The sequence below is a fragment of the Talpa europaea genome (assembly GCF_964194135.1).
Source record: "Talpa europaea genome assembly, chromosome: 9".
Taxonomy (NCBI): domain Eukaryota; kingdom Metazoa; phylum Chordata; class Mammalia; order Eulipotyphla; family Talpidae; genus Talpa; species Talpa europaea.
The window spans coordinates 56,135,780-56,157,881 of record NC_140076.1 but is presented as its reverse complement, the minus strand read 5'-3'; the positions used below and the strand labels follow the sequence as shown (position 1 = coordinate 56,157,881).

Here is a 22,102-nt window from a genome sequence, read left to right as displayed (position 1 = left end):
ATCTCCCTTCCCAACTCCTACTCACCTACCTCACTTTCTCAATAAGGCCACCCCACCACCTTATTTTAAATTGCTAAACCCTCCACCCTGACATTCCCAAACCCCTTTATTTGTTCTGCTTTTAAAAATTGTCTTTATCTCTGGATATTAAATACTTTGCTTATTTGTTGTGCTTCTCCTTCCCTTCCTCTTAAAAGTAAGCTCACTAGAGCTCTGGTGTCTATTATTCCTATTGTTTTGTTCGCTACTAGGCCTAGATTAGTATCTGGTGACTATTACGTAGTCAGTATTTTTTTTTTATGGTTTACTTGTGAATAACTGCTTAGTCATAATGATAGAGTGTAGTTATATTTATAATAAAAATCTCATTATTTAAAATATAAAGATTCAAAATGCACCCCTTATTTTTAAGGCTAAAGAATCATAAATTCTTAAATGGCTTATAGTTTAGATCTGGCATCCTGTGTCTTGATCCTAATCTATGAGGCTTGGTACCCCAAATTCCCCTGACAACTCAGTTATTATTTAAAAGAGCAGGCATGTCTTGAAAGCACTAAACCATCATGTAAAGATCGTTGGGACTCTAGTGTCTAGTTTCTCCATTCATCTTTCTAGATTTTAAACAGCTGAGTTTTAAATGTTGCTGATTTCTAACCCCTTGTTCAGAAAAGTAGGCTTCAACAAGACCTAACTTGAATGAAGGCCTGTATTACAAAGTGATTTGGGATGATAACAGTCAGAGAGAGATTATTCATCTGCAAAGGACACAGGTCTGTGTGATCTTGGAAAGATGTTGATCATAAGGATGAACTGCCTTCCAGCAAGGTTTGCAAATTAGAAAGCTGTATTTTCTCAGATTATTGGCAGGAAAAGCCCTGCTCTTAAATAAAGACCATTCAATGGTTATATTTTAGGTGGATGTTGTTTCCAATCCAGAAATTCACTTTCTCTTTATTTCCAATTCATTTCAAAGATCTCTATCTCTTTTCCAATTTTCTTATTTATCCTTTCCATAGTTAAAAGTGCAAGTAACTCTGGTGCAATTAACTCATTTAAATCAAGAAATACCTATTTCCTTCAAAGGAAAATTGTTTTGTCACAGTTTGTTTGTTTCCTTACCATTCTGAAGAAATTCTTAAGCCAAGAGTTTGTAACCTGGGTATTGGTAGTTACTAACAATTAAAGCAAAATAACATTGAAAAAGCTGGTTTAATACATTACATGTCCTGGGTAGTAGAGTGTATGAAGGAGGAGGGGCCTTAAGATCTGTGTGTTTATGTTTATTCTTCTGATTCTAATTCAATAAAATGCATCTAATTCTAGAAAGAAGCTAAGAAATTTATCTTGTAATCAAGTGTAGTCCCAAGATCTAAAACTATGCCTAGAAATACACTCATCTTCTAAGAAGCTCATTTCATGAGACCTGATATGATAGAAATATGATTTATTTAATTCTTTCCACTCCACTGGACAGATCTAAAGTTATTTCCCAGGTTCTGTGATCTGTGAGCTTTTATTTTTGCTGATTCTAGAACCCAATGCTGACAAGCCCCTGAATATGGGTTCGATCTGTTCAGGGGATTTGGACTATGCCAAGAGTGTGCCCCTAACAAGGCTCAGGTTAGACAAGCTGGGATGGTTCCCAACTTTGCTCTTAGAACTTGTCTGATCCTTCTTTCCCTTCTAGAGATAATTACACCTATAACATCAGCTAAAACAATAATAGCAAATTCTCAATAAACATTAGCTATTATAATCAGTGTCATCTTGAATCCTCACAATTCTATATGCTGACAATCATCCCTGCTTTATAGATGTAGAATTGAGGCACAGTCTAATTTGTACAAAGGCATCTAGACAGTAAGAAGTTCGGGTAATTAGAATATATAAAATTTCCTGTTCCTCCTTCCTTGACAACTCCTTCGAAGCTATTTGATTTTTAACCCCCAAATTCCTTATATCTATAGATTGAGGGTCTGGGCTTTAATAATTTTCATTATTATTAAATTTCATCTCTGTGGTACTTAGCAGGGATCTGGGTCTTAAAGCAGCCCCCTGAGTGTGGCTCCCATCTTGACCTCCAGTTATTCTGAAACATTAGTTTTTTGCTAAAGGAGAAACTTTCACCTGGACGGTGGATCACAAGGCTCTAAATTTATATCTGTGCGCAGTTGTGTTACTACCTTGGAGCCTTTGTGACATTTATTAACACCTTAGGTCACTTGTGGGCAGAAAGATCAACAGTTAAGTGGGAGCAAAGTGAAACATTTATAGGAGCTGGTGAAGAAGCAAACCTTTGCAATGGGGACCACATCCCTTGGGCCCTGTACAATTCAGCTTTTTTTCAGAAAGTAATTCATCTCTCTGTATTTTAAAAGACACTGTGCTTTGAACATTTGTATAATGTTTTCAAGGCCACCAGAAAGGGAATTTATAACTACACTTTGACCGTCCACTTGGTGCCTAACAACATGTTTGGGGGGGAGCTCACATAACCATTGTGTGAGCTAATACTCAAATGGAGACATCTAACTATTACAGGACAAATAAGAACTGTAAAAAATTATACTAACAGTTGTTTTCCCTGAAGCTAATAAATGCCAGGCAAATAGAAAGGCCTTCAATATGGGTTTGTTATTTTGAACAAAAGGAGTGTGTTGTGATCAAACGAGAGAAGGGAATAATTTATTCTGACTGGGATGTTTGGGGAAAGCCTTCTGGAAAACATGCTACTGCCCTTGAATGAGTAATGTAACTGAGGGCGAGAGAGAAGGCAGGAAGGCTGAAGAAGCAGTTTAAGCAGTGGACAGGGAAAAGCTAAGAACATGCCGGAGGTACCATGGAGATGGGCAGCTGCGTTTGGGTTTCATGCAGACAGCAATGGACGATGAGGGCGAAGGTGAGTTGGGTCTATCATGAAAGTATGAAATGCTCTAAAATGGAGCTTGGTTTCTATATTCTGAATAAAAGGCTTATTATTTTGGAAAATAATTCTGGGAATAGCGTAGTGTGTAGATTTAGGAGGGGAAACTGGAAATAGGACCCTGGAGTAGGAAGTGCCCATAGGAGGCATGGGGATGCTGCTGGGAGAGACGAGGTCATTAAGACAATTGCTCAAGAAACAAAGAGCATGCCAAGGAAGCAGGGACTATTCACCAGAAAAATAATTTGTGATTATCCCTGGAAGTGGCAGGAAATGAAAGATGGGATGAAATAAATGATGTCTTTAACCAGGGTTTCTTAGGAGAACATGGTAGGTACCAGGTTCCCTGACAAGAGTAGAATTTCTGGAAAAATTTCATTTTAGTTCACAATCTAGCCAAACTTCAGTGCTTCAGTGGCTTTTTCCAACTCTTTTCAGTTCAAAATTTTCAATGTGCAAATTTGATTTTTTAACATTTATGGAATATATATATATTTTTTTTTCTGTTCTCAAGGAACAAATCTAAATGACAAAGGGAAACTGTTCAAAAGAGAACAGATAATGTGTTTGAATGGCTGCCAGGCCTGTGACTTCTATATCTTGACCCTATAGGGGAGGCAAAACTTGATCTCTACCTACTGAGGTGTTCATCTTGAACTCTAACAGAAAAGACAGATTAGAAAGAGACAAAAAAAGTTTTTAACATGTATACTTCATGTATACCTAGGTGATTCAAATACTACCAAGGAAAAATGAGTGACTGGAAGAGATTTCTGCAGAAATCAGGATTAAATACTAACTTCATAGGAAAATGGAAGGAATGTAGACCTCTTCTATGAGTTTTAGAAAATACATGATTTTTAGAAAAGATAAATCAATTCTTGGAAAAATATATGAGAAGTATGTTAGTTTGTGACAAAATGTGTATGGATGTGGCGTGGACTTCTGGTCTCCTTCTGGAACGAGTCAGTCCTCCATGATTGATGAAACTCCTGGGGAGGGGTCTGATGATGATTGGGTTGTTTTTGGAGGATTTATCTATAGGCAGATAAGGGGAATTCAGCAAAAGCTCTCCCTGCAATGGTTATTTTTCATCTGCTCAAAATAATTAGTACGCCAAAGTGGTATATTTGGGGGTGCTATATTCTGCTGTCCTTCAAAATAAATACAGCAGCCTACAAATGACCATATCAGCCACCCATAAGAAGCTTTATATAAGCAGTGCCTTCAAGATCTGACTTAAGAAAGGTTATTCTAAGCCTTGAGCTGTTTCTTCTTGAAATAAATTTCACCACTTATTTTCTCTTTATTTTTCCTCCCCATGCCAACGCTTTTAGAGGAAAAGTCCGGTAAGAAATAATGTCCTTTCCACATTTTGGGCAAACATTATGTATTCTGTTCATTTTCACCATCTACATAAAGGTGTTTAACATCCAAACAGGATTTTTAATTTTGAAAACAAACCTTTGTGGACCAGGACAAGGTCTAATTATGCCCGATGGTGAAAAAGGAAGTCAGTTACTAAATGATTTTCCATGTCTGTTATTAAGGGCCCCAAGGTAATTTTGGAAATATTCACTTCTGCCTCAATCACAGGCATATGATCAAATATTTTAGATATTATGTTTCATTTATTGCAGCTTCCATTTGAATTAGATCGACTACGTATACCTACCATGAATTAGGCAAACTTTTTTTAGGTAATTTTTTTGTTTAAGGTATGATCCTATCCTGGATGAATTAATGCTGTGAAGCTAGCCTAGAAAAGGGAATCTGTCTTTTCTTTTTCCTTCACTGAATCAGAAAAAATCCCTTCCTGTTGTTATCAGAGACAGAAAAACAGGATCTTTTTAAAGTGCAAATCATCTCTTCTATGGTCCTTTTTAGTACCAGTGGGTGATTTTTATTGGCAGCACAAATCTGATATGATGCATCAACATATTTTTATTTTAAAGCAACAGTGAAACAGATCTATTTAAAAATAAGCAAATACTTCATTTTTCTCATCTCTGCTGCCCTGTTTATTTTGAACATATTGCCAGGACACAAATGCATGGAGGATGTAGTAGACCTCCATTGGAAAATGTGAAAATAGTGTGTTTCCATATTAACAGGCACTAAGAAATGGTTAGTTGGTTCTACTTAACTCACCTAAGTGGATGCTGCAATAAGTGCTGTAACCTCTCATCCTGCCCACTGTCCCAACCTTGGCAGTGTCTGTACCAGGTGCAGGATGCAAACCTGCAGCAAGGCCATGTGATAGAAGGGAGGAAGAGCAGAAGACAGGAAGAACAAAAACTGGGGTGAAGATATTACAACTTATCAAAATATGGACCCAGTGCCTTTTTGTTTCCTAAAATAAAATAAGCACTTATTATTACTATTACTGAACTATTTGGCTCACTTGTTAGTAATCGAGAGTGAATTACATACCACATGCTAAATGGCACACAACATGGGGCTGCAGTTGTTTTTCTTTACATTTTGCAATTTTTATTTTTTTCCTTGACCCCCAAATCTTTCTCTGGATTATCTAAATTTGGCCTTTTCAATTGTTGACAGAGTGTGTGGCCAGAAGTTTATCTGCAGTGCCTTAAAAATTCTCTGTTCCTTATCGGTTTTCCTCCTGTTGTCCTTACAGCAGCTTGAACTATCAGTACGCCTTTTCATTTTGGCTGTGTGTCTTTAAGGATGAGTCCTCCTCCCACTCCCTTGCTTCATTTTTCTTTGGAAACACCCATCTTGTTGACTGCTCAACTGGTCAATTATTAATGCTGTCTCTGTTAGTAACAGGTTCTTTGTTTCTCTTCCCAAATGAAGCTTCAAAAGACATTCTCAAGGGCCTCCCTGGTGGCACAGGGCTTAAAGTCTCAGCGCTATCAAACTTTTGCCAGCCACTGTGGTATGAGTTCGATCCCCGGCCAGAGAGCTAACCCAAATGGCACAGCACTCTCCTGTCTCACCTATGCTCCCCTCAGCAGTATATTTCAGTAGATCCATCTGTTTTGCCCTCCACTCTGTCCCTGGTGAATCCTTTCACTCCCACACCTCTGACTGAGACCCCAGTTCTGGTATGCATAATAAACAAAACTAAATCTTAAAAAAAAAAGATGCTCTCCACCAGATCCCATTGGATATGATAGGCATTCACTGTAATCTGACCTATAATAGATACAGAAATGAATTTAAATATAGACAGATACATAACTCTAATTCTTTCCTAGAAAATTCTCTGTCATGAATCACTGAATTTTCTATGACCAACCTATATACAAATAATACCTGTTTGATGCTGTGTAGCTTTTCATTTTCCTCTGTTTCCCCACAACCCTGAATTTAGCTAATGAATATGTTGTAATGTTTCCAAACCCAAGCCAGTGATTTAGTGATTTTGACCAGCAAATTTTGCCAGCAATTTTGACAGATTACTCTTGATTACCTCTCATCAATATCTGAAAACATTTACTTGTATTGGTTAAGACTAAGGTATTCTAGTTAGCTGAACTTAAATTAATCCTGCTGTGCAAGAAATACAAAAAGCTGGCGAGGGCTAAGGACATTATGGGGACTCTAAGCTCAGAGACTGAAGTAGTTTCCTTTAGGGGGATATGTTCATCTCACTAACTGTTTAAGTTTTAGAAATAGAGCATTTTAACCAAAGATCTTCATTCTAGTGACCAAATCATAAATTATTGTTAATCCATTTTGAAAATAACTACAAAATACAAAGTGACAGCTATCTCTAAGTTAAAAACCAAAATAAAACTAAGGGAAAAATAAAATGTTTTTCAAAACCTTCTGCAGAATGCATCAAAAGATCAAAAGCAATCTAGGAATTGAACAAGTAATATTTTATTAGGAAATTTGTTTTGATTATGAATAGACCAATTGCAAAGCCCTTGTGTGAGTAATCAGGTGAAGTAATAATAAAAGCAGATAAAATATACTGAAAGCTTTTCTGTGTGATACAAATGTCTGCAATCAGAGACAAATTGGCCACCTGCAAATTCAGAACAACTAAATAGATGTTCTTATTTGGTTGTGCAGGTAAAGACAATTTTAGCCTGCATTTAACAAACCAGAACATTTCGAATTTTTAAAATATCAAAATATGCATCTTCTCTCGATTACTCTGAAGGCTTGGCAGCAATAAGCCCAAATTTTTGCACCAGGCAGGCCAGGGTGCACCTGAGTAGTAGCCAGTTCACAAAAGCTTCATAAACACACATGCCCTGACATACAGCACCCCCAAGAACATAAATGCTTTTTGCCCTGCATACATTTGAGTTTGAAAACCTGTAAGTAGATTGTTTAGTTTATAGAATATATCAGGAACCTCATTTCTTTTCACCTTTGAAGCAAATTATATATATTGGTAAAACAAAGCAAAAAAAGCAAAATGTTTCAAAGTTCTTGGGAAATGATAGGACAAAGGATAAAATAAAACTTTCAATAGGCAAGAAGTCCTCTTCCCCTGGCTCATAATAATTTTGCTGTCCTTATTCAGCATAGCCTACAGCTACTTTCTGCTTGATAATTAACGTATATAAAAATCCTTCAATTTAACTTCTGGAGTTCTTTCCCTTTTGAATATTTCAGATAGCTTTTCATTATGAACCTTGTGGTTTTCTGACTCTGACCTTTGCATATCTTATAGCTGGGTCTTCTGGATTTTAATTAAAACCTTGTGACTACATGAATTTGAATAACTGTTCTATAATGAAGGCATTTAAGCAAAGGGAGTTTCCAAAATGCTTTCTAATGAAATTATCTTTTACATGAAAGAATATAAACAGAAACTATTTGTTTGCATTGAAGGTTTTATCTCCATATGTTTACAATATGCACTTTATCTTGCATTATTTCTCATAGTTTCTTTTTGGGAAATGGAATCCTTATTTATCCCTTCTCTGCTATAGTTTATGTTACTCTAAGTCAAATGTTTGCCACGAAGTTGAAGCTAGAATCATAAATTCCCACACTTCTTTCTTTGAGAAGAACTTTATTCTGGCCATTAAAGAATTATAAATTCTAAATCTAAAAAATTATAGAGTCTAAATAGAAGAGTGTTTAAACTTCTCTCAAAACATATTATGAATTAGGCAGTAAGAGACTTTAAACCCAGGAATGCATATTCATGAATGTCATTTTTTTCAGTGTTATTTAAATTGCATCTATAAACAAAATTATAAGAAATGTGGGATCAATAGCAGTACCTGGAAAATAAGACACATAATAAAGTCTAAATTATTACAAGTTATTAACTGGAGTAAATATGTCTAAGGCTCTGGTTACTAACAAAGCATGTCTAGAAGTAAATATTCTGGGCTCTCTGCTTTAGGAATTACCCAATAATTTTCTGCTTGGTGTCCTAGAAAAGTATCAGGATGGAGAGACAAGAGAGCTAAATCCTGTCTCTTGTTCTATCCATTTAGTAGTTGTATGTCTCAGAGTCTCTCACTTCCCTCTATATCATCACACAGCTAGACTAGGTATCCGTGGGGGAGTCCCACTTGAAAAAGACTAAGTTTTCGTGTTCTGGGTAGAACCATCCTCTTCATTTGATCACCCTTCTAGAAACCTTTGTGTTTATCCTTCTGGCCAGGATTTTTGAGATTTGGCCAATACTGTTTCCCAGGCAGACTCTGGTAAGTATATGACTTAGCCCATATCTTTAAGGTGGGACTCTAAGCAACATCCCCTCCCCTAATCATACCATAGTCATGCATCACTGCAGGAAAATCTTTAAGAAGGAGAGCAGTCAGGTTGTTGGGGTAAATAGAAAGCAGCCATAATTAAGATATGAGGAATGAAACAGAGAAGTCAGATGTTTGTCATGCTTTGCCAGACACTCTGCTTCACCAGGGCCCGCTGATGCTGGACAATTTTCATTATACTTACTGTGTTTGTTAGGTGTTCCTCAGCTTCCCCATTACACTCCCATTACACTTCCCCATTACACTCCCACCCCTTGATGTAGGCTGCCCAAATCACCAGGCCAAGAAGAGATATGTGCAAAATTAAGTTCTCATCAGCACACACTGCACAGAAAACTAAACAGAAGAATCAGATAATAAAGAGGTCTCTCTAAATCCTGTTCTGAATTTTGGAGTTTCCCTTGAGGCCCTAATTACATCTATGATGTTTGCTAACATCCAGTTGTATGTGGGAAAACAGTTTCCCCACACTGCATATTCTCTAAAAACCCCCTTCCTTTGCACATAACATGAATAGGAAGAACTCCTTATGACAAGACACCAAAACTGTCAGTAAAATTTTCTTGTATATCTCTGTCTTGTTCTTATGTACACATAGCTAAAACTAATACATCCCCACAAACAAAGGTACATTATACAGTGGAGAGTCTCCTGAAATTTCTCCAAAATCTCTTTTTGATTTAAAGAGGTCCCAAACACAATGGCTGTCTGGCTTTCTTTGGACTGATTTTCTATTTGGAGTATATATTTGGTTCACTGTCTATAAAGTCTTCTATTACCCAAGCCTGTTGACTGATCCATCATTCTCTGACTAGGTGTCTGTTCTCTCTTCCCTTTTGCTGATCACAGAGGCGCAGCCCGGTAAGAACCCTCAACATTTTTACCTTAAGATTTTGTAAAGGAAATTGCTGCAAAGGCCAGATGGACCAGGTTGACTTCATTTAAATTTATGATAACCCAGGGTGAATGAGGCAAATGAATTAGGTTTACAAGTTGGAAACCTCTGGTTGTAGTTGTATCAACATCTTATTTTAGGATTTTCATAACAAACAATAGGAATCAGAACTTATGCTAAATTTCAAAAATTAGTGTGGGGGTGTGTGTATGTGTATGTGTAAGTACAGTTTGAGATTGGCCAGAAAACCAATCAAAGTTTATAAGTGATAAAAGTGATAATAAGAAAACAATAAAGTATGGAAATTAATTTTTAAGCTACATTGTTTATAAGATTTAATTCCAATTATGTCCCTGGACTGACACATAATAATACATAATCATAATTTTCATCATGGGAAGAGGATACATCTTTCAAGTTAATATTCCTAGCCTGGTCACAAAATTAAAAATTTTATTACTGAAGACAAATCAATATTAGTTTGCACTGATAAAAGTGAAATCTCTCTTATTTTCCTCAGGTTGAAGGGTGTGATGAATTTAAATTAACAAAAGAAGGGTCTTTGCTATGTTGGAAATGACCCCAACTGCCCAGTCAGTCTCTTAAGAGAGGAGATGGAACTGAAATATTGCAATTTGATGACTGAATTATTATTTGAAGCAAATACTTTGCCCCAACTGAGAATCAGTTACAGGGACTGCTATTTAGGTATGGGTGATTCCACCGAGGTGATACCTCAGAGTTTGGCAAGTTACACTTTTTTAAGGAAAAAGACTAATTTTTAAGGGAAATATAACATTAAAAATGAAAGAAATTTATTCACTATATATGTGTAAGGACAATCATTGAAATGATGAAAGTGTGTCTACTTGGAGAGAAGAGAGTTTTTTGATTCAATGGACTTTTCTTCTGATTGTGGTTAGTGTGGTGAACGTCACTTTAACTTTGTTCTAGATTTGTAGTGTGGCAACATCAAGGTCGTCAAGGCACTGTATGCCAGATCCAACTGAGAATGGGATTTTCTTTTCTGTTACTGCTACCTTCCTGCTGGTTATTCAAATACACTTTCCTTTAAAAATGATAGTGTTTTATACTTCCTAATTTCTAAACAACAGAATTTTCCAGCATATTTCTGCCAGGTCTTGTTTGCAATTAACTGGTGATTGTCCTTGCGTGAGAAGTACTTGTTAAAAATGGTATAGAGGCTTCTTCTTTAGTGCCTCTCTAGGTAAATATCTGTTGAATGAATTGATACACTGGGAATCAATTAATAAAAAAAAAGAAGTGTTGTTCTTTCTTCATTTCATGGATATTACATTAGTAATAAAAGGAATAGAATGTGGAGACCTCCCTTTGAAGTTCTCTAACTAGTGGATTTCAGGTCTCAAAGCATGATGTCACCCTAATGGCGGTCTACTTTTCTGGTAACATTCTTAAGAGACTTTCACAGTGGTTTTGAATTGAAGTCTTTATCCAATCAATTTTTCTGTTATTGAAATAAGTTTAGGCTAAAACTAGAAATAACCTTCTCAGATTATTCCAGCTAGGACATTCTTATAGCATCGTAATGCCTTGAGCTAAAGGAGTAATTCCCAGTGGGTAGAATGGTGGACCCTATGGCAGGCAAGTGGAAGAAACTGGGTGGGCACTATGGATGGGGAAGATGAAATTAATTCCCTGATACCTGCTCATTTAGTGGCAATGCCTCTAAGGTTTTCTTTTTAACATACACCACTTATATCTTTAAAAAATTGCCTTAGTAACCTAATGGCTGTTTCTACTAACAACTCATGGACCTTGTTTGATAAGAGCAGACAGTATTCTTAATACATTCTATAATTTTCAAACATCAAATGTATGTTAAACTTGTATTTACTTTCTTGTCTGCTGTTTGCAAAGGTGTTTTTATTTTTTAAATTGACTATTCAAAATTTGCTTTAATTTACCAAATACACTCAGGTAAGGGTTGGTTTTTTTTTTTTCCTGATTCAGAAAACCTATGATTTACCCTTTTTCTCTATTATCTGAGTAAAATGAAAAACTGAGTTCTATGTGTTTGTCTACAATCTCCAACTTGAATGCAATTCTGAGAAAAATTCTATTTTTCTCCATTTGCATTTCTTTGAGTTCATTTTAATTGCAATGAGAGAAATATACATATTGTACATAAGATATATGTGGTCTTAAACCTTATAGTGTCTATTTCTAATTCTAGGGTGCAATTAAAAGGAACTTATCCAGTAAGTATATCTTAGCTACCAGAAGTAGAGTATGATTGAAAGTAGGAATAGTTCCTTGCATCTTGGAGTATATACACGCTTGAATTATACACTCTTGGGCTTGATTTTTAAGGCTTACTACTGTTTTTACTTTTACAGCAAAGAAATCTTGTAATGATAGAGGGACCATGTGGGTTTTGAATGATAAATGTTTAAATTCTGAAAATGAATGCTTTGGGGGGAAATGCTTCTTTCTTTCTATATTGTTCAACTCTTAGAAATGAATTTAATCAAGGGTGTATTGATGGGAGATGGAGCAGGGAGGAGGGTAGAAGCCAATGAAAACATACGCAGTCTCTTATACATTCTAGAGTTATTTGATATGAAAATATATTAGACAACCTAGAAAATATAACATAGGTCATAATATACATAGGGCCTGATTTTCCTTTACTGCATGCAGCACCTTCTAGGGAATTCTAATTCATGGTTCCTAGTTAAAAGAATAACATTTTCTTGGCATTTCAAATAAAGAGCAAGCAGAGAGAGCTGGATTCATGTACAATGTATATATGGTCTGGCTTAGTATTCTCTTATGGTAATTGGTAGGCCAAACCAATGAAGGCAGCAGACATTAGAAGAATGGTATGCAATGCCACTGACTTCTGCAGTTATACAGATCTACTTGATAGCTTTTCTTGGTAGTTCCTTGGTTAATTAGGTTCTACAAATGCCAGAGAAAATGCTACTACATATGCTTAATATATGGCTTTTGCATTGCCAAAAAGGAAGATTTATTTTCTGGGTTTGTTTCACAAAATTTTCATATCGAAGTGCTTATTGATGGAACTTAGATCTCTGTGTTTCCAAACATATCTTATAAGACATGTCAGATGGGAATGGTAAAATTATGTCTAAGGATTTCCCTTGTCCTGTGCATCAGGTGAAGAGGTGGCAAGACCCAGGCGTTCCACACCAACTCCAGAACTTGTAAGGTGAGCCTGAAAGACATGAGCTGTGTTTCATGCAAGCCATCCTGCATTCTTAATCAGTAAGCACATCTCTTTTGGGCTAAACTCTCAGTTCCTATTAACAAAGGACTCTATGTGTAAGTTCATAGCATGGTTCAAATATGTTATCATTTCTTGTAACTACAGCCCAAGAGAGACCTTTAGGAAAACACTGTGGTCATCTAAAGTAACATTTATCAGAATGTACAATGCCCTCACTAATAGAAATGCTAAAGGTCTATATGAAGAGTTCTTTTTGTATTTGAAATGCTTATCTGAAATATAATTAAATTGCCTTATGAAAAGTAGTCTGTTCATGAGCCTCCCTGGTGGTACAAGGGGTTAAGTGTCAGCACTATCAAGCTATCAGCAGCCACTGCAGCATGAGTTTGATCCCCACCCAGGGAGCTAATCCACATGGCACAGCAGACCTCTCCTGTCTTGCTTGCTGCTCCCCTCAGCAGTGTATTTCAGTGGATCTGCCTGTTCTGTTCCCCACTCCATCTCTGGTGAATCCTCTAACATCCCCCCACACCTCTGGCCTACCCCCCAGCTCTTGTATGCATAAATAAATAAAAATAAATCTTTAAAAGAAAAAAGAAAAGTAGTCTGTTCAATTGGAAACAATTTTATACTATTTTCCACTTGCCACACACCAAAGGAATCTTATATTTGGGTTTTTAGTTTTGGCAAAACATTGTATTTTATTCTGTGTACTCTTGGGGAAAGTAAATATTGTACCAATAAGCATTGTTTATTCCAAAGTAAAGCTATTTGTATTTAAAAGTTGGATCATCTTAATTCTATCTCCTTCTCCAACCTCTCTCATCTCCTCTTTACCTCTTCTTTACCTCTCACCACTGCTACATGCCATAGGTACACTTACTTTTTTATTCAAACACAAACACCTGGATGGGAACTCCCCATTGCTGACTTTCACTAGTCATAAATTGTATCAACTATAGCACAGAGATAAGGAGAACACAAATATAAATGGCTTTGAGATTTTCCCTCCAATTTTATTAGTTGGTCATTTACATATATAATATGGAGGTACATCTTCACACCTCCATATGTGCATATGCTTCACTCACCTTCCACCAAAGGTCCCATGCCAGTGTCCTGTCCCCTCCCTATGGCCCTCCTCCTGCCTCCCTTATTTTCCTGGATAACCAGTAGATTTTCCAGAGCTTAAGAACAACAAATGTTGGTGAGGATGTGGAGAAAAAGTAACTCTCCTGCACTGTTGGTGGGAGTGCAAACTGCTCCAACCACTATGGAGAGCTGTGTGGAGATTTCTTGACCTACTAAACATAGAGATTCCATATGATCCAGCAATTGCACTCCTAGGTATTTACCCAAAGGACACAGAAACATTAATTCCAAAGAGCACCTGCACCCCTATGTTTATAGCAGCACTGTTTACAATAGCTAAGCTTTGGAAACAACCCAAATGCCCAAAAATAGATGACTGGATCAAGAAGATGTGGTACATATACACCATGGAATATTACTCAGCATTCAAAAAAGATAAACACATGCCATTTGCAGCAACATGGATGGCACTGGAAGGGATCATGCTCAGTGAAATAAGCCAGAAAGAAAAAGAAAAATACCGGATGGTCTCACTCATAACAGGAATCTAGAAAACTTAACTAAGGGACCAGGAAAAAGAATAACTATAAGAAAGAAAATATCAAAATCAACAAACAACTATGAACCAGAGACACTCTATGGGGGGTGGGGGGCGGGGAAAGGCGGGATTGGGGTCAAAATAAGGGGGTTGTAATTGTATGGGGAATATAAAAATAAAATTTAAATTAAAAAATACATATTAATTATCATTGTTTTCAATGTCAAGTTAAAAGTTCTTTTCAAGAGAATGTTAAGCCATATGAGGATGTAAAGTTGTCTGCATTTCCTCTGAGTTTTTCATGTATCAGTGTACAGAATCATGAGAAATTCTCAATTCAGTTCAAATATCACCATTTCAGATTTCATCTATGGTACGAAAAAATTTCATGTCAATTCTGTCATGACCAAACTTTTCATTGCTTTCATAAAATATCATTCTAAATTATGGAATGTCTATTTCAATAAAATTTTAAAAAGGTTGGAAGATTAAAAAAAAGAATTATTCTTGCTTGTGCTTTGATTTTTCCTTTGGCTCTTTATATTCCACAAAAAAAAAAAAAAAAAAAAAAGAAACCATCCAGCATCCGTATTTCACTTTCTGATTTACTTCACTTAGCACCATTTCATCTTTTGTTATAGCTGAGCAGTATTCCACTGAGTATATATTCCACAACTTCTTTATCCAATAGCTATTGGTTTTTTGAGATCTTGAGAGAGTAATGTGCCTGGCAACATACGTACATATCTAGTACTATCTCTTCCAGGTATATAAAGCATCACTATGCTTTGAAAAAATATCTCTTCTTCAACTTACTTCTTTTGGACCAGACTGAACACCTTTGTTCCCTGTTGAGAACCAGGGATCTTACTTACTTGTTACTAGTGTCTTGTCTATAATACATTTGATTTCCTACAAGATGTTCTACAAGCCCCACAAGAGCTTATGTGAATACATCCAAATATACAAGTACACACATGGACATCTGCCCTACCATCAGAAAAAAAAATGTTTATATGTCTTTTTAGCATTAATATTTCCTTTATGTTTTGCTTTAATATGTGTGATTTAGCAAAAAACCTCCAGAAGACACCACGGCCCTTGCACCTCTCTTTGGCCCACCATTAGAATCAGCTTTTGATGAACAGAAGACTGAAGGTAAAAATTAAGAAAAAGTGTTTATCTATAAATTTGTTTTTTTCTTTTCAGTAAACTATAACTTTCCTAAAGTAAATGTATATCTTTTGAGGCAAATTTTTAATATGTTCTCAGATCTCATGTGAAAGAAAGTTTCTGAGTGAGGTGTGCTACATAGGAGTTTCATTTGCAAACATCTAGTATTTTAGGATTTGAAATTTAACTTTCAGAAATATCTAATGGTAAGCATTGCTACAAATCTATACAAATCACTTGTCAAGGGTAAGTGCGCTAGGAACAAAGCAGTCATCATTATGGAGCCAGACCTTCAAACTCCCCATCATAGTCACTGTTGTTGTGATTTAGCCTCTGCCCACATTTACTCTTGTCTATTCATCAGCAGAGGTGTCAGTTGGATTTGTTCACCCAACAAATATTGTTCACAGGCTGGAGGCCCAGGAATGACCTGGAACATTTAACAGCTTTGAAATAAAATGTTATAAAGAAATATCACTTGACCATTATTATGGAGCTTACCTATTATTTATTCCTAGAAGTAAATATTTAGCTTTTTAAAATTAAACATCTTTTTTCCAAGGCAATAAATAATGTGTTCCTTGCTGACATAAAAAGTAACTCTCTATAAAAGGGATCTAACCTGTTCCTGAAATGTATTATTGTCCTGTGCACAAGCCCCCAGTACCTGTGTTTGACAATATACAATGTTTTTATGAAAATCATTTGATTAAAGAACACAATGGCATATGTATAATAAAATGCCATTTCTAGGGCCCATTGATGAAGGAAATTAAAGTGTTCAGGACAAGAAAATTTGAAAGCATAATGAGTAGGCTAAGCTATAATAACAAGAAGTTTCCATAGTACAGTGAAATAAACAAGATAGTTTATTTCTGTTTCATGTTAGCAGTGTCAAAGTAAACAACACAGGACTATAGAGTGACATTGCTATCCCCCACATGTGGACTTCATCTCGGAGTCCCAGGAGGCTGCTCCAGCTGTCAACATATCCCACTCATTAAAAAAAGGCGGGGAGAATGTGGAAGCAATGCAACCCACTGTCAATTCTTGGAAGAACAGAATTTGGAAGAAACATACATTCCTTCCAACTAGAACCCATCAAAGAGAATTCACTGCCATGTGATCAGAAAAAACTCTTGAACTATAGAAGGGAGGCTGTGAGACAGCCATCAGTCACATCTGAATATTTTTCAATGATTAGTTAAGAAAATGTGTAAGGAACATGCCTAAATACTCTTTAGATGATTTAAATGTCTGCAAATTTGTATCCCTATATAAATGTAGCCTTGCAGTGAGACAAACTGTGGTCCTGATTCATCTGTGACCCATCACATTTTTAATGACATAATTGCGCAAGCAACTGAAGGTGGGCTTTGACTTGTTGCAACTGAATCTATCTATTAAAGGAATTCCATAACTTTATGGAAACCTGATAATACAAAACAAAGGAAAGTTCTTGAAAATCAAGGTGGCATGCCACTTTGAACCATAAAAGAAAAATGTAGTGCTTGATAGCTTTGGAAAATGTTTGCTTTAATGTTAAAACAAAACAGAACTAAGACCACGCCATCTTTGATGCTCACGATAGAGCAGAGACACTCAACTAAATATGTCAGTGAGCCCAGCTTGGTTGCTCTTTAGATGATTTCAGATCCTGAAGTTCAGTAAAGCCCCATATTTGCACTAGGCACAGTTGCTTTTTCAATACCCACACTTAACCTTTTTCTAATCTACTCACTCTGACTTTTTTGGATTGATTCTTCCACCACTAGTTTAAAATGCCTGGGTGGGAAATGTGTGTTTTGGAGTCAGATATGCAAACCTGGGTCAGGTCTTAGCTCCTCTGTTTTTACCATATATGCTTTGGGGCAAGTTATATAATCACTCTAATCTTGGATTTCCTCTACTGAAAATGTTAAAAATATCAACCACATGGTGGTGGTGTGAGAACTGCAGGGTATAATGGTTATTATTTTAAATATTTTATATACATTTTATTTATGTATAATAACCTCCTAGCATTTTTTTCATCACTCTCTGAGGTTGCCCTTATTATCTCCACTTTTCACTGAAGGAAAAGAAACTCAGAGGTCAAATGAGTTAAATAAGATCCTCTACAGAGTTAGTATAGAGGCCGAATTCAAATCTGCATCTGCCTAACTTTCTTCCTGCCTGCATTTTGTGAAGTCACAAATTATAAGCAGCATTTACATAGACTCTGGCACATGTAGGTGCTGAGGAGAGCTACTTATTCACAATGTTACCATAGCAACAAAAGAATCAACCAGGAAAGACAAAAGAAACAGAAGAAAGGTTCGATTTAGTATTCTTAGACCCAATACCTAATTGCCCTGATTTTCCTTAAATGTGTGAGCACTTGTTTATTTTCCTGAGTATTTTAACATAGTATTTTCAGAACAATTTATCTTTATGATGCCATAAAGGTTTATTTAAAGACCCTTTAAAGATATGAACCATTATCCCGAACAAGGCATTTTCATTTTTGAAACATAGTCATAGCAAACTTAAATAAGCCAACTTAAAAGAAATGTCCGTCGAATTCATGTCTGGATGTCTAAATAGGTGCCAGAAACGAAGATGGTTCCCATACTGACATTCAGAACGTCCTTAAATGACCAGCCAGGAAGAAAGTACAGACACTCTGTTTTGAAAGTTTTTATTTCCCTATATGTACACACACAGACACACCCCCCACACACATCCCACTCTTATTTCCATTCTCTGCTTGAAAAGAATGAAGAGCAACACATTCCAAAATGAATTTGCTAGTGCTGAGGCAAGAGAGAGATAATTTTATGAAGCTCAAGTTTAAATTGAAATTTTAAGTTCTAAAATCCAGGGCATTTCATTTTTCAACTCATCCTGGAAATTTTTCTTTTTATGTTTCCAGTTCTTTTAGATCAGCCGGAGATATGGGGTTCAGGCCAACCAATTAATCCAAGCATGGAGTCGCCAAAGTTAACAAGGTCTTTTCCCACTGGAAGTAAGTTATGTGTCTGCTCTGCTCTGTCTGGAAAAATAAGTGAGTCATTTTACTGTCTGTCTGCATAGTGAAATTAGGCAACTCTTTGAAAATCTATGTAAGCAACATTTTGGTTACATAATAGTAAGAAAAAAATGTTATTCTTAAGGCTTAGAGTTAAAGGAGTCTGGGGCATGTTGTCAAGACAGGAATAATATAATAAAGCAAAATTGTTAAATTTTAATCACAGCCTCTTGTGACACTCCTCAGCCTCATTAATTTATTGGTTCATATATTTATTCATTCAATATGTATACATAGAGTGAGAAGTAGTGAGCTAAAGAAAGTAATGGACTGTCATAAAACACAAAGGTGAAGAAGTCATCTATGGTCTCTGCTAGTCCTACAAACAGCTGAGGCTACATAGTATAGAAAGTATGCAATGAGAGAGAAAAGTGATTATTGGAGAACAAGAGAAATGAATCCGTGGGAGAGAAGCTGTAACAGGAGACAGGTCAAATTTATTGCAAAGCCCTGTTTATTCCAGAGTTAGCAGCCCTGCTTATCCCATCAGATTCTACCCAACCTCACATCCTCCTGAAGATTTTATTGCCCATTAGCTGTGGTGGGTTGAGCTATTTAGACTGAATGGATTATTCATTCTGTCAAGTCACCTGTTTGATGGATTTATTGAGTTGTCATCTTAGTAGACTTCCCAGAGCAGATGTGCATTTGGAAAGCAATGCCTTAAAATGTCCCAGGGAGGAGGATTAAATCTCACAAAAAGGTGTTTGGAGGTAGCAAGAGGACACTAAAGGTATGTTCATTCCGTGAGGCTCTCACACAAAGCAATTAATATTTTTTCCAGTTCAGCCTCCCCAGGACTATGCTTTTTGGTGCCTTTGAATAATCATAGGACTTAACTAAGGGGCTTCATAAACAAAGGCCCAAAAGTTATTTGTTGGAAATATTGGCATAAAGACATTGATCCAGTATTTTTCCAGGATGTTTCCTCATAAAACAAAAAAGCACCATTGTCAATAATTCTTCTAAACGTCTGAAATTCCAAAGGTGTATTTTGAAAATATTTGGACCCCAGTAGCTTGGTTTCAATGTTTCTCAGTACTGCTGGCAAGCAAATCTAGTATAAAAACTAACCTCCTTGAAGAGCTTTCTTTACAGACCGGAGCTGTCCAAAAATTATTCCTAAAAACCCTTCCTAAATGCCAAGAAAGTACACAAATGAAATGTTTATGCAGATGATGTCTTGATTTTAGGGCCAACTATTAGTCTTTTATAGCATTTTCTGTATTTTGCGTGTGTGGTTACACTTAGCACAGTGGAGACTTGTTTAATTGATGCATATTCTGTAATTCTGTTCATTTCATGATTGCAGCATAAGTTTATTACTTTATTAGGTTTTTTGGGGATTTTTATCTTTTACAAATTTTTTTGATTATGATCTCAATTTATGCAAAGATTCTTAATCAAGAACATAGCCTATGATTGACTTTTAACTTCTCTGGGAAAATGTGATCTATTGGAGGTGTGGTTCTCAAAAGCTCGTAACTAACTAACTAACATTAGGAACCACATATTCCTGGGCTTTAGGTTGATAGTTATTAGTGTGAGAAAACATGATGCTCTCTAAAAGCCAGCAGGGATGGAAGGCAAGGTGGGGTTCTCTACCACATGCAATTTGAATCACAGCCTCTTGTGACACTCCTCAGACTCATTAATATCTTGGTTCATATATTCATTCATTCAATATGTATATATAGAATGAGAAGCAAGTGAGCTAAAGAACCTACTGGACTGTCACAAAACACAACGGTGAAGAGGTCTCCAGCTAGTGCCCCACCAACCACTATGCTTTTAGGTTATGAAAGACAAGGTCATTTTGAGGTTCATTTCTAAACTTGGGGTTGGTTGATAAGATTAGTGTGAACTCTTTGGATCTACCAAATATGACCAGTGACAAGAAAAACATACATTTAGAGAAATTGGGGGGAAAATGTAGCTGTTAAAGCAGTAATTCCAAGCTTTGCCCACCACATGACAATCCAGTTCAGAAAGGTGAGTCTCTGAAGTGGAGTTGCAATAAAATACTTTTTCTGCCTCACAGGATTTTTACTTATAATTTTTTTTTTTGCAAAGGAATCTGTTCATTCTCCCTGGCTCCAAAGCTCTTGATTTTGGACTATCAAAAATATACTAAATATTAAGAAATCTTTCGAGACTCAATTCAGGTAATATCCTGATTGTATTAAAAACTCCTCTTCAGAGTTCCCACCCAAGTTTTTCTCAATTCTTGATCATACCCTGGATGGTAACTGTCTGTTGATATTCATTCATTCAGTCATGAATTCCTTGAGAGCAGAGGCTCCTTTCATTCAGCACCATGTCTCCAATTTCTAGGACAGGATATGGGACTTAGCTGTTGCTTGAGGTTTGTCAAATAAAGGAATGACATTATTTTAACAAATTCTTATCAGAAAATGGAGGAACTAAATGGATCCTACTTTAGTCTTTTAGCTTTAGACTTAAAAAAAATAAGACTATTAGATGTCTATTTGGTTTCCAACAGCTCTTAATTGAATGAAAACCCAATTCCTGCTTATAGAAAAATATTGTATAATATTGTGTCATTAGTCAATAATGCTAGACTGATCATCTCTTTACAGCACCTCCACCACTGCCTCCAAAAAATATACCAGCCACCCCACCACGAACAGGCTCCCCCTTAACAGTCGGCCCAGGTAAGCTTTAATTTTTTTTCTGTTCTGGGATGAAATGACAATCAGAACATGTGCCTGATGTTTCAAAGGCTGAAAGTTAGATATAAGACGAAAATGTGAGCATCTACTTTTACTTTCCTTACAATTTACTATACACACTTACTTTAAAATGTTACTCCCAGATTTGACAAAAAAAAGTAAGTCCACTTTTCAACTGATTTTCCTCCATTTAATTTTGTTGAATGAAGGCCACATTTGCTTGTAAGAAAATAAAAAGCCTCAATATCAAAATTCAGTGTTTAATTGGCATTCTTCCATTGAATCTTGCTTTTCATGATTTACAATTTAAAACTCTCAAGGCACAGCCTGTATTTTTCCAAGAACAGGTTGATTTTTTTTTTCTTCTAGAATTTAAATTGTTTAGTCTGCAAAAACAAAATGCTTCTCAGGCTGTAAGGCACATGGGCAAGCATGAATGGTAGAGAAAATTTTGCTCTGTAGTCATTAGAGTATTTATTAAACCATGATAAAGAAATGTGTAAGGATGATGAAATATGGCAAGGAATTGCTGTAAGACTTTAGTCAGCTAATTTCTAAGTTGCATCTTTACCTTCTGCTAAAATCAATACTATGCAATACATATTAAATTGTATAGTCTAGCTAGTCTTACTGGACTAACAAGTCAAAAGCAGTAAAAGTTATTTTGTGTCTGCACCCCTAGACAGTAGTTCTTCATCATCTTTGGAATACTCTTGCAACTTCATCCTTTGCTATTTATGTAGCCTGGTGAGTTTGATAGCTCTAGAGT

The 22,102-nt window shown here is 36.1% G+C and overlaps 1 protein-coding gene across 1 annotated transcript in view; it reads left to right on the top strand.

The window, feature by feature from the left end:
- The window catches only part of SGIP1 (SH3GL interacting endocytic adaptor 1), a gene marked incomplete at both ends in the record, with an annotated part of 102,063 nt that overhangs the window by 30,142 nt on the left and 49,819 nt on the right, over window positions 1-22,102 (top strand). The window contains 6 exons of the mRNA XM_084242350.1: window positions 9,490-9,501; window positions 11,751-11,775; window positions 12,698-12,749; window positions 15,470-15,555; window positions 18,485-18,577; window positions 21,241-21,315. Of these exons, the coding sequence (XP_084098476.1) occupies window positions 9,490-9,501; window positions 11,751-11,775; window positions 12,698-12,749; window positions 15,470-15,555; window positions 18,485-18,577; window positions 21,241-21,315 (343 nt within the window). The remainder of the gene's footprint in view (window positions 1-9,489; window positions 9,502-11,750; window positions 11,776-12,697; window positions 12,750-15,469; window positions 15,556-18,484; window positions 18,578-21,240; window positions 21,316-22,102) is intronic.